At 51.6% G+C, this 13014-nt stretch overlaps 1 protein-coding gene across 1 annotated transcript; it reads left to right on the top strand.

Moving 5' to 3' along the window:
* Window positions 1–186: 186 nt before the first annotated feature.
* Window positions 187–11206, top strand: COCSUDRAFT_61872 (hypothetical protein; the record flags this gene model as incomplete). The annotated part of the gene is made up of 23 exons (XM_005648934.1): window positions 187–247; window positions 375–503; window positions 751–833; window positions 1290–1483; window positions 1740–1749; window positions 2159–2250; window positions 2473–2575; window positions 3076–3237; window positions 3554–3670; window positions 4039–4161; window positions 4523–4717; window positions 5081–5270; window positions 5560–5759; window positions 6065–6238; window positions 6649–6804; window positions 7184–7339; window positions 7514–7641; window positions 8083–8310; window positions 8705–8825; window positions 9465–9656; window positions 10039–10173; window positions 10667–10847; window positions 11082–11206. The coding sequence occupies 23 exons, from the start codon at window positions 187–189 to the stop codon at window positions 11204–11206; spliced, it is 3255 nt and encodes a 1084-aa protein (XP_005648991.1).
* Between the last annotated feature and the right edge of the window lie 1808 nt (window positions 11207–13014).

Genomic DNA, 13014 nt, shown 5'->3' with positions numbered 1-13014 from the left:
TTATTATTATTACAGCAACAGGTGCAGCTCAGACACAAGCTATAGCTGGAACATCTGAAGAAGGAAAACGGGGGTTTCTTTTTATTCTGGATGTGTTAATGGACCGTCAGTACCAGGTGTGGCACGGGTCGGTCATTGTGGATCTCACCCCATTCTGTCGGACCCTCCACATTACAATAATGACACATGCCGGACCCTGGGGCAGCTGCCGGGCAGCTCCACAGGGGGAGGACCCCGAGCGCAGCCAGTACCTTTCCGGCTCCCTCCTTCCGCCATCTTTCTTGTAGCTAGGGAGGTTTACGTTTCGGTTTTGATACCCATAGATGCATCGGAATCGATGCGAGCACCAACAAAGGGGAATTTTCTTAATTCAGGGCGGAATCTCTCCATGGACCCGCAAGACGCAGAAGCGGTCGCCCTGCAGGAGATTGTGGTGGCTGGGGCCATCAATCAGCAGATCCAACAGGCAGACGGAAGGAACACCGGCGCGAATGCGAGCAGCGGTGAACCTCTCGCAGATCCCCCTGCGCCAGCAATGTCGAGTAGGGTTCAAAATGTCTGCAATGCTTTGTAACGGCGGAGGCGTCGATAATCCCAGAAATATGAGCAAGAACGAATTTTTTGTTCTTAGTTTTTAAGTGTTGAGTCCGGGCCAGGCACTTCGAGACTTGGCAGCCGACAGATTGTGCAACACGGGGCTCCGATTGCTACGACTGGACTGACAAATGTCTTGTTTTCCTGTCTGACCAGGACCAAATTACAGTTTCGCAGCTCCGACACACGGGAGAGGAAACACATTGAGACCCAGCAACCTCCCAGGCCCACAGCATGCGGTACGCCCTTCGCCACCTGGCTGATGCTCCCTTGATCTGCTTCTGCCACTAGTGAGGTGCTTTAGCACAGCGCCACCGCATCAACGCAGCAATGCTGGGATCTGCAGTGATGCCAAAGTCGAGCAGGCAAAGCTGCATTTGCATCAATGCATGCGTTTGTACTGCCCTGGCGCAACAGGCGGTACACCTAGAGAATCTTCATCTTTTGCTTAATCTTTTATGGCAGTGAAAGCTCACCCTGACACACTGATCTGCTGCACAGCCTCAAGTTGCATTGAAGGCCAGCCCGTGACTCTCCAGACTGTTAATGTAAGAGGGCCAACATCAGTTGCCTATGTCTGCGAGAGCAGGACTCAAGACCTCACTAATGAGAGCAAGGTCGGACAGCTGACATCACTTATTGTATCAGCCGCTTGATCATACCACGGTGCGTGACTATGATGTCTGTTGAAGCAGGACTCCAAACCCCAGCAGTGGGAGCAACCACCAGGGGATGAAAGCAGGGGCCGGCAGGGCAAGGCGGCCAGATCTGGCGTGGAGGGAGGCAACGCCTCCGTGCACCGGCTGGCGGCTGACTCAACCCGCAGCAGCCAGGAGGGCGGCGGCCGGCGCCGGCCGACCCCCAAGGGGATTCCCCCGTCTCCTGGGAGGTCCGAGGAGGAATTCCAGGCACGCGCTTGTTTTTCTTCTACGCGTATAATCAGCCTGCAGAGGAGTTAAAGTTTGTTCACTGAATGTGCGTAAAACCCGCTTAGAGATATGATCTAGTAATACATTCCTGTACACTGAAAGGATGTCTCAACAGCTCTGTGGTAGTGCGGCCGGGCATTCTGCATGGGACGGCCCATTTTTAGGTGAGTGTTGATGGTTGGTTCCACCTCTGCACGGGCTAGTGGCGTCTTGCAGTTGGTGGAAGGTAGCTGATGCCTTTTGGTAGAGCCAGATGCATGCGTATATTTTCCTTTCTATCAGCCTGGAGCCAAACTTCCTAGCCCTGTCCGAGGCCTCTTTGTAGCACCCTCTTGCCAAAGGGGTGCGCTCCAAAATTTCTTGTCTGACCCCTTAATGCCTTTGTCAGGCTCAGAGAGGTGATGCATCTTCTCTGGAGTGCTCTGGCCCGGCTCTTTGGACGCTTCTATAAGCGTGTGTGCAAAAGCAAGAGCTGACGCTGCTGCGGCTATGCCTAGTACTGTTCCCCACATTGCATGCAAATCCATCCTTTGCAAATGCTGTCGTCTGGTTGGCCTGCCCAATGGTGCATGCAGCTTTTTGATCTTTGGCTGTTTTCCTGAGCTGTGGCTGACTTGACCACTTCTCTGGCGCAGTTCAATGAGGATCTGGACGATGAGGCCAAGGCGACAAAGCCCTTCTGGCGGCGGTGGAAGTTCTACCGGACCACCTTTCTCTTCCTCACCAGGTGCGAGGATACACTCAAAAATGTCACAATCGTGTTGATAGCTCACACGGGCCGGGTTCTCATCTCTGCGCCTTCTCAGCCGCCGCAGTCCAGATTGTAGAGCACAAACAAATATGGATCGAACAGATAAGGCAGCGGCAGAGCGCACCGGGGTGAGATTCGGAGCAATCAAAGATTTAAATGGCACTTGAGGTCTCTTATGCAGCATTCTTGTGCATGCAGTTTTGCGCTGATCGTGGCGGGGGTTCTGCTGCGCGTGCTGAACACTCAGGGGCTGCCCACCGGCAAGAACGCGCCGCCCATCAACGGCTGGCAGCGATTCAAGGTGAACATCTTCACCTCGCAGAGATTTACTCAGTCAACATAAAGCACCACAGAGGCTCCTTTAATGGTCCTGCCTTGCTGGGCCTTCTGCGAGGTGCAAGAAGATGCCTTGTTCGGCCAACCTCCATTTGCGTTGCTTTGCTTCAAGCTGCAGTGATTGTCAGCAACAGGCTGGCAGGCTGGTCTGTCTTCTGAGTCTGTCCAGGGTAGCAGTGGATCCAGTGGATCCTCCAATTTCCAGCTCTTTTCCAGGCTTAGCTGGAAGGCCTCCGGATGAAGGTCGGTTGATCCCCTGAGGAAGACCTATCCAGGACTTCCTGAGGGGTAACCTGTCCAGCTTACTTCCAGTATGGATCCAGGCAGGAAAATCCTCCCGTGAATTTACAGCACAGCAGCAGCATGCACACTAGCGCTGACGTGGCAGAGCCGTCACTCATCAACATGCCTTTGCGTCTCGGTATCGCTTTTTTCTTGAGTACTGATTCGCAAGTGTGCCAACAGGCGGAGCTGCGGGACTTTGAGCTGTGGCGCTGGTTCTTCTTCTTCGGCGGCCTGGCCCCGATCTGGTGGTTTGGCGACTTTGTGGTCCGGCTGCTCGTCTTCCTGGTGGAGAGCGCCTTTCTCAACACCAAGAATGTCATGTACTTCCTGGTCGCCATCCGGGTGCGTCTTCCTTGCTTAGTCACCTGTTTAGTCACTCTAATTGGTCATGAACGACCAACCTCTGCCCGGATGTCTGTGCGCGACATTCTGGAATCCACTGAATGGGTTGCCTTTGATTTTTACCCTGATTTGTCATTAGCGGTGACTAATGGCCAGCCGCCCACCGCTGCATGGCACTGTGAGCAAGGGAAAATAAGAGGTTAATCGAAAATTGTGGATCTGAGGTTCAAACAGCGTCATTGAGGATTCAAGATGGGTCTCCCCTGGCTTGTGTTTGTATTGTTTGATAATTTCATTCATATTGATGTCTGTGCAGAAACCATTCGGCCACTTTGTGAGGGCGGTGCTCCTGATGCCGCTGTATGTGCCTTTGTTCTCACCCAAGGCCTACTCCTCGGATACTGCCTCCACCGTCTATGTGTACGTGCTCAAGGTGTGTTCTGACTAACGCTTAGTAACGCCACATGCCACCCATCGCATGCAAGAACAGCCTTGCTGACATGCGAAATCAATCGCCCATGCATGTGATCTTGCCAGGATCGTAAGGGCACATATCCTTCTGCATGCTGCCTCTGATAGTTAGCATTTCATCCGATAGGGATTTCATTTTAACATTACCTATTTACATGACTTCTGTTGCATGATAGTGTGGCATGTTTGAGTGCACGGATGCCTCTTAGAATGGTACCAAAGAAGCATGCATGCAAAATTCTTCAGACCTGCCATATTTTGTTCTTCAGTCCTCCGATGTCTCTAAAGTACGGGCTGCCTTGAAAACCTGTGTGGCATGCGCATGCGCAGGCGATAGCGTGCCTGATCCTGTTCACGTTTGCGAATGTGCTGTCGACGCTGCTGGCCAAGATGATGGCCTCGCATTTCCACAAGGCCACCCACTTCCATAAAATGCAGGAGGCAATCCGCAAGGTCGGACCTCCTGTCACACCGCGACATACGCTCTGCATTGGCTCTGCAGCAGCTGCAAGCTCCTTCTTGATATTGCCATGATATGCAGGGCCATTGCACCTTTCCTTGGTATGTTTGTGCTATGACATTTGGCTGTACATCATTGAACTTTTTACCCTAAGTTGTGCGTCAGACTGCCTTGATCTTGATGGTAACCTTTGCCCAATAGGAGATGCATCAACATCAGTGCTGCAAGTCATCAAGAGCTGTCCACAGCTTTACCAGAACATCAGAAGCCCAACTTCCATTTGACGGGTGGTTTCAACTATACTGCTAGCGCCCGATTATTACTGGCACCGAAATTTGTGTTGTGATTTCCCAGGAGTATTACCTCTCGGTGCTATCGGCGCCGCGGCCGGGCCGGGGCCCGCGCCAGCCGTTTTCCAGTGACGTGGACCTCTACAAAATGGGCTCTACCGGCATGAATTGCAGCGGCAGCGACGGGGAAGGAATTGGACTTGCCGGCTCAAAACTCAACCGCAGCACTGTCTTCTCCAATCAACTCTACAACGCCCTGGTGAGTGGATGATGTCAAATGCTATGTTAACTCGAAACCGGCTCTGATCAGAATCAGAGTGTATTGTGCAATCTGGGGTGCGTGGCTCTGGCGGGACTGGCTGCTGATTCATGCAATAGGGGCTGTGCAACACAATAAAAGAGTTGACATACCAGAATCTGCTCATGCCCTGCATTGGATTCATTACTGCTCTTGAGCGTATGCATATGCTGTATCCTCCAACAGTGCCTCCATTGTTGTCCATGACTTGTAGAATAGAAAACGGAGCTGCAATCGCAATTCTAGATCAGATGGGCACTTTGTGGGTCAATCTCAATAAGAAATGGAAGGCTGATGCAAGGAGTGTTTTGCCGGGTTTTCCAGGTTGCGCCGGTGGCAAAAGTGCTGCCAGGCGGGCAGGGCCGAGCGGCATCAGCGCCCCTCAACTTCAGCTTCCACAGCGCCACCGGAGCGAGCCCCCCGCACCGAGAGGGGGGTCTCCAGCCCACAGCTGCAGCCTCGGGCCCCTCGGGTGCACCCCCCTCTATTGCTACCCCCGATGGCTCAGCCGCAGGTGACCGCTCGCGCTGATCTTGTCACTCAAAGCAGTGCACCTTCCTATGTAGAATCCAAGAAGGAACAGCTTTATACGAAACAGAAAGCAGCGCTGTGATTTGGATTGCCCCAAAATGCCGCCTGGAGCCTAAAACTGCCAGCAGAAGGGACGATCACCACCTTGCACCCTTCAGAATGAAAATGGGCGGAAACCTATAGTGGGACAGTCCTTTGAGAGGTTTCTTCACTTGCTCATTTCTGTTTTAACTTCATCTTCAACTTCAGAGTGGCTTGCTTTATATATGCAGGGATCATCTTTTCGAATCCGCTGGCGCTGCCTCCCGTGAGCGCGCCGCCGATTCAGGTCCCCCACACTGTGGCGTCCCCCCCGCGGCGGCCACCGGCGCTACCGGAAGGGGTACCGCCGACGCCTAGACTGGCCGCGCATGCCAAGGAGAACCTCAGCCTGCCCAATGGCCCTGAGCTCTCGCTGGCAATGCCAACCCTGGTGTGCCCTTGTTTTTTTTTGTTTAACAATCACGGTGTTGCCAAGAATAAGAAGGATGGGTCAAAATCATCCCAGAAATCTAGGTGGCTTAGTTGGGTCAGCAACGGCAGCAACGAGCTGACAGAGAAGCGAGCAGCATGGTGAAACAGCAGCAGTTTGACAGAAATCCTTGCGCTGACCTTGGTGAACATTAGTAGAAGGCAAGAATCTAGAGGTACTTTGAAGCCAACTAAGGGTGTGCATTCAGCAAACACTCTCAACAACATGCACAACAAGTGACTTGACACAATTCTAGTTCCTTTTAGGACAAAGAAGCGCCAGTGAATGCGACGACTGATGATTACTACGGCCCCGGCAACGCTGAGAGGGTGGCGGCTGCGCGCGCGAGCGCCAGGAGGAAGCTGCTTAGTAATTCCAGCCGTGACTCATTCACCACCGCCCCGGACACCACCCCCGGCTCCGCTGCAGGCGCGCAGAACGTTCCCTCTGCCCAAATTGAATTCGAGTTTTGGACTGGCCACTTGCATCCTGCATCAGGGCAGCCTGAATGAAATGGCTGGGAACTGGCAAGACGGACAGGTATAGCATGCCATGCATGCAAAGCTGTAGCTGTGTGTTCTGCGCAGAGCACTCCTCGAACCAGTGTCAACGGTACAGGTTATCATTGCCATGCCTCGCGGTTGAGTCTAGACAACAGACTGACATGGGTGCTAACAGGAGACTAATGCGCTACCATTCTATTGCAACAAGGCCCTTGCATTCGATGACCTGCCAAGTCACAGACTATCCTGTCAGGATATTCGGGGAGCAGTAAAGGTCGGCAGATCCATTTCCCTCCCATTTTTTCTGCGCCTGAATATTGAAGAACCAAAATTTTGGTGGGCTGCAGGCGCAGCATCCCGCTACCCTGACGAGGCTGATCTGGCGGCGTTCTCTGCTGAGGTGGCGCCTCTACCTCAGCATAGCGCTCGCAGCAGCCAGCGCCGACTCTTCAGCAGCAGCCCTTTTTCGCGCAAGGCAAGATTTCCATTTTGTTGGCACCGCAGTAAGCTGAGCTTTAGGAGCTTTAGAAAAGGAAACATTCTTTCTAAGCAAGCGGCTGGTAGAAATGCACACCGTGTAGTCACAGGAGAGGTGTCTCCACATTGCTGTGGGCAACAGACCAACTTTCCTCCTCATTGCTGCCATGTCTTAATTTCAAACCCAGAAGATGGTCTACTCGGACCCAGCGCTGCTGTGGAGGTAGCTGCGCTCAAAATTTCTGCCATTGGGTCTTTCTCTTAATCACAATGCACTGCAGCCCTCAGCATCTGCCCCGGAATTGGGACTTTCTTGTCTGCTGAACTGCCAGCTGGTCATGTCAAAATCTCAGAATGTAAGAAGGAAGCATTGGAACAAAAAAAAAAGAAGTATAATATATGCAGGAGGTCGAGAGGTCGGAGGGAAGCCGGCAGAAGCTGCTCAATCCGCTGGCCAAGGAGGGCAGCGGAGCATTCCACAAGTTTTCCTCCATCTCCTTGGGGCAGCAGAAGTTCAGCCCCGAAGACCTCATTGTTGAAACCATCGCCAACTCTGAAAAGGTGTGCCCCTTAAGTAATGATGACTCGTGCATATCTGACTAAATCGCAGCCGCCGGACCTGTGGAAGGGGGATGCGAAGGGGCAGGCGATGTAATGCTCACATAATGAAGACTCATGTTGACGTCATGCATGTGACTAATGCATGACTGATATGACTGATCTGACTAACCGCAGCCACCGGACCTGCGGGAGGGGGATGCAAAGGGTGAGGCGATGGCGGCGCGGCTGCATGCGGTGGAGAAGCACCTGCGCAAGAACCCGCTGCAGGGGGGACTCTTCGTCGACAAACTCCAGCGCTCCACGTGAGGCTCCCTTTCTGTTGTTGCCCTGCCACAAGAGGATTGTTTCACTGTACTGTGCCGGGAAATATTCATGGTTGAAAGCGGTGCTCGCTCCTCAAGCGAGGCTCCAAATTAATCTGCTTTGTAACGGCAAGATCTGATCATCACCGTTGTGATGAAGAGGCAGCGGAGGATTACTGTGCTTCGAGGATAGCAAATCGAATATTGTTGCACTAGTGCATTGCATGCATGGCTGTATGGAGATACCCTTCCTTCTGGTCTTTTGATGTGCGCTGCTACTTTCCATATAATCACTCCGTGCTTGGATTTGGCGTGCAACTTGATGAGGCATCTACAGGCTGCAAGAGCTGCAGCATAGCGCGCCAGTGAAAGGCCGTGAGAGGAGCAGGCACTCGGATCGAAAGCTGCAGGCATGTGATAAAGTTTCATGCATGGTTGCAGGTCCAAGAAGGGCGTCCAGGAAGCTGCGGAGAAGCAGGCAAAGCGAGTGGCATTCTACATCTACTGGAACCTGAAGCCCTTCTCCAACCGCAAATACCTGGTAGCCGAAGACTTCGAAGAAGTTCTGCCCCTTGAGCAGTCGCGCGAGGCTTTTCGAATTCTGGACCAGGATGCCAACGGGAAGCTAACTCCTCGGGAGCTCTGCCAGGGGGTGTGCGAGATTTTCAGGTGGGGGGATTATTTCTCTAGAATTTCTAATAGCTGATCACATGACTGTCAGCTGATCAGAAATATTCGGATAGCTGATGACATAAGTGTATGATGCTTTGATGCTCAGCATAGTTGACGCACCAACCATGCTGCCTTATCTCAAGATGGTCGGAGGGGCGTTAATGTCACAGCACACCTGTGAAGGCTGTGCATTTCAAGCGTGCAATCCTTGAAACACCATGTTCTACATAGAATATAGACTTGATAGTCCGATTCTGCTCGAGAGCTCCTTCAAGATTGCACTCTGCAAAATGGCATAGGCAATGAAAGATTTTAATGAGTGCAGTTTTTCCGGGGTTCATGTGCAGTTTGCCCCGAAGATGACTCAGTGACGATATCTTTGTGACTACAGGGAGCGGACAAATCTGGCAATCCAGCTGAAGGATACCAAGACGGTAGTGGGCCGACTGAAGTTTGTCATCTCCATCATTCTGCACATCCTCTTTGCCTTCTTCTACCTCACCATCTACAATGTGCGCCCCCTGTGCCTATCTTTTCTCCCTCGCCAAATGATCATCAGAGGATAGCAAAGATGAGGAATTAAAGAATCACAATCAAAGGAGTAGAAGTAATCTTACTCAAATCCTGTGAGCATGCATGCCCGACACTCTGTTGTACTGGGGAAAATTCCATTTCCTTTGTGACTTCTCGTTTCAACTCAACCAAACAGGCAAATTGAGACGGTGCGGGCCTGAGTGCAGCCAATCCTGCCTGCTGCAATTGCTTTACCTCTTCCTCAATGATCTGAACTCACTGATCTGTCTCATTGCCTTTTGGCCTCGTGTCTACTTTGGCTTCCAGCTGGAAGCTTGGCGGGTGGCACCATCAACGGACAGGGTCACAATTTCAGCTGCTGTAATGCACATGTAATGCATGGCCCCGGCTGGCGGGGGGCGATATAAATACTGAGCACCGTGCCCACGGTTGATAGGTTCTTGCTTGGATTTGGCGAGTCCAACAAGGGGTAGGCTTGTGGCAGCCTGTAACTGCAGCTTGTCTGCAGGACGCACCTTGCCTCTTGGCAGGAAAAGCATGTAATAATAATAGTGGTGCATTGAAGCATGCAGGGTGACTTTTACATCAGCTGATTGGAAAAGCATGCATGCGCGCAGGTGGACATCCAGAAAGTGTGGCTGCTGTTCTCGTCTGTCGTTCTGGCGTTCGCATTCGTATTCGGAAACTCGATCCGCCAGCTGTACGAGGCAGTCATCTTCCTATTTGTCATCCACCCCTATGACGTCGGCGACTGGCTCATGATCGACGGCAACCAATACCAGGCAAGTTTATATCCCTTCCCCACCCTTGTATGACCCTTTCTATTCATGACGTGTCCCTTGCAGCACCATGCTGCAAATGGTGTTGTGGCAGCCTTCAGAATTAAAGCGTTTTCTTGTCAGCTGTCAGTGAGATGTACTGCCAGATAGATGCCTTGGATTTGGATTAGGATTAGGTGAGGCATTTTTGGAAGAAATGTTGTGGCTTTCCATGTGCATGTTTTGATGGCAAATTCAGCACTGCACCAAAATAGGGCAGACACCGCATCAGTCAATGTTGACTGGTCTTCTCAAACCTGCAGTGCAGTTATTGATCATTTGAGAAAGACTCCGGATACACTCAGGAAACAGTGTTGCTCTTTATTTGTGTGCAGCGTTCAGCATGTGAAGGTATTTAACGTGGTTCTTGCAGGTTGAGGAGATAAGCCTTGCAACGACCACCATCAGGGGAGCAGACATGGTGAGGCAGTACTACCCCAACACAAAGATGACCGCATCTTCCATCGCAAATCTCTCGCGCTCAGACAACAAGTACGAGATATTCAAGGTGCGTATCATTCTTATTCTTATTATTACATGCTTTTCCTGCCGAAGGCAAGGTGCGTCTGCAGACAACCTGCGTGTAAAGGCTGCCAAATTCCTACCCCTTGTTGGACTCGTGCGTATCATATCCCCCTCTTATTCCCGAAACCTGTGGGCAGTCCATTGCCAGAAGTGACAGAGCATGCCTGCATATTGAGGCTCCCAACATCAGTTTCGTGCCCCAGATGCTTTGCAAGTGCTGCCCAAAGGACGCCAAGAGCAAGTGTGCAGTGCTTTGGGCAATACCTTCTTGTTAAACCTCGAATCAGCGCCAAACGCATTCTAATTCGCGGCCGGCCTTTCATAGGCCACCAGATCAGCATTCAGTAGACTTCCAAATTTCCGGCAGATAATTTCAGCACGGCTGTGTCAATTACAAAAACTCACCTGATTTTAGTAGAAGCTATGCTCACTGGAGACTGACTCACCCTTACTAACGGTTAGTCATGCGCGCACAGATCCCGGTGGGCCTGGGCACTCCAAGCCAAGTGGTGGAGGCGGTGACTCGCCGTGTGGACGAGCATTTGAAATCGAACAAGCTGGAGTTTACGGGCAACCGGGACATCGTGTTCAAGGAGATTACGGAGACGATGCCCATCCGCATGCTCATCCTGGTCGCAGTGCAGATGTCTCACACCGGTAAGGGCTGCAGCTTTCTGGCATTTTCTGGTTTTTGCAAACTTCTTCTGCCAGAGGCAAAGTGCGTCTGCAGACAAGCTGCAGGTTAAATGCTGCCAGAATACTACCCCTTGATGGACTCCCCAGATCCAAGCAAGACCCAATGAACCGTGGGCACGGTGCTCAGAGGCACCGCACAATCAACCACCAGCCGCGCCGATGACCATTAGTAATGAATTATTCATCCCTGCGCAGGCTCGGACGTGGGACGAACGCTGCGCGCGCGGTCGGCGATTCTGACTGTGGTCAATGACACGCTGCAAGGCATGGGCGTGTTCAAGGACGGGGAGCTGCATGCCTTTGTCGAGGACGCCCCCTGAGACGCGCGCTCCTGCATGCATGACGAATCGTGGATGACTCATCCTCCGTGCTGCAGTTTAGCTGGACGTCGGGCTGCATGCTTTTGTCGAGGACACCCCCTGAGACACGCGCCCCTGCATGCATGACTAATTTTGGATGACTAACTCTGCGGGCTACAATCACCTGGAATGAAAGAGCTGGATTTCATATTTTTCGAGGACCTGGACCACAACTGCAGACAATCCTTTAGGCATGCCCCGCCCGGCGATACACACCCAGCGGGTAGATTGACCTAAAATGAATATATTAGACGATGGGCGGATTTCAGTAGCACAGATCTCTAGAGGGGAGGGCAGCAGGCGCGCAGCAGATTTTTTGGGCAGTTGGGAGCTGATTAAGTGCCGCCCATGCTTGAATAAGAAATGAGCGTGTTGGGAATTGGTTTTCTGCAGATGCCTGACTCGTACCCCTGGAGGACTCATTCTCAGATAGCTCTTGCCCCTTCTTTCGGGGCCTGCACCTTTTTGCAAATAAATTATCGGAACCTGCGGGGATTCAGATTGGGGTCAGGGGATATTGTTTGCACTTCTCAGATTCGTTGTGCATTTGTGAGTAAGTATGGGATTCAAAGTAAATTCAGGCTGTGCTGCCGCGCACTGTACGGAGCGCCTGTTCTGGTAAGATCATTGATTCTTTGAGCAGGGCGTCTCAATTGCACTGCATCTTCCTGGTTGTTTCTGCTGGCACCAGCAGAAAAGCGGCAGGCTTGCAGTGTGTTATTAGCGATGGCCCAAAGGGCATCGGCTGACTTTTTCTGAACGCCCTGCCCAGCTTTGGATTTGCCAATTAGAGGTAGGAGTCAGATTTGAACGGAAAGAGACTTTTGAGAGCCTGATAGGAGAGTCGCAGTGGTTGTTTTGAGTGTGGACACACTTTATTTGTTGGCGGGCAATCGTCTGCTGTTAAAATTAAGGGCCTGCATGATGTGCATTTGGAATCTGTGCATGGAAGACGGCATCACAAGCTTTTCGCAGGATTTGAGTTTCTTGGTGAGTTTGCATTCAAAGTTTGCATTTTGTGCATTTGTAGGGGAAGTGGACTTCTGAATTGCATGCTGCATGACTCATTCATTGTCGGGTTTGGATTCGAGTGTTTTGGAAGTGCTGATTGTGCTGTTGAGGATCGCTTGAATTCACTGTTTCGAAACGAGTTGGGAAGCCCACATGGGTTCATGTTCGGTTTTATTCTGCAACGTTTCAAAGAATGTTTCTGGCATGGTAGGAAGAGACATGCAGGCTAGTATAGACATGATGTGGAGTGACTTGTCAAGTGCCGTGAGATATACAAAGATATTAAGGTTTTCAAAACACTGCTGCACAAGTGCAAAAACTGGATGGTTTTTTGTAATCGTCCTGAAAAGCCCGTTCTTGCATGCTGAGGTACTCAGAGCGTCAGTAGATAGCTATCGCCACAATAGTCTCACCTACTTGCTGGTACTTCAAATGTGTGCCACAAAGCAATTCGCCATTGCCTCGCTGTGGTTGAGCCTTAGTGTTTCATGCTTCACCTCTTGCTTGCTCATCCTTGTATTTTACAAGCAGTCGAGATCGTTACTGGCTAGGTCGATAACACGCAGCCATGCAACGAATGCCTCCAAACAAATTGTGCACGTACAGGGGCGGTTGGGGCGGTTGGGCAATGAACATCTTCATCGAAGTGAGAGTGAGTGTTGGAGGGGTGTGGCAAATGCATGTGGGATGCTGAGCAGTCTGCGCAGTGATCCAAGATCACCAGGCATGTTCCCTTTGTGAACATGGCTGTCTCCCGG

This window comes from Coccomyxa subellipsoidea, assembly GCF_000258705.1.
Source record: "Coccomyxa subellipsoidea C-169, whole genome shotgun sequence".
Lineage (NCBI taxonomy): Eukaryota > Viridiplantae > Chlorophyta > Trebouxiophyceae > Coccomyxaceae > Coccomyxa > Coccomyxa subellipsoidea.
The sequence above is the reverse complement of the archived record's forward strand: the minus strand, read 5'-3'. Positions and strand labels throughout refer to the sequence as shown.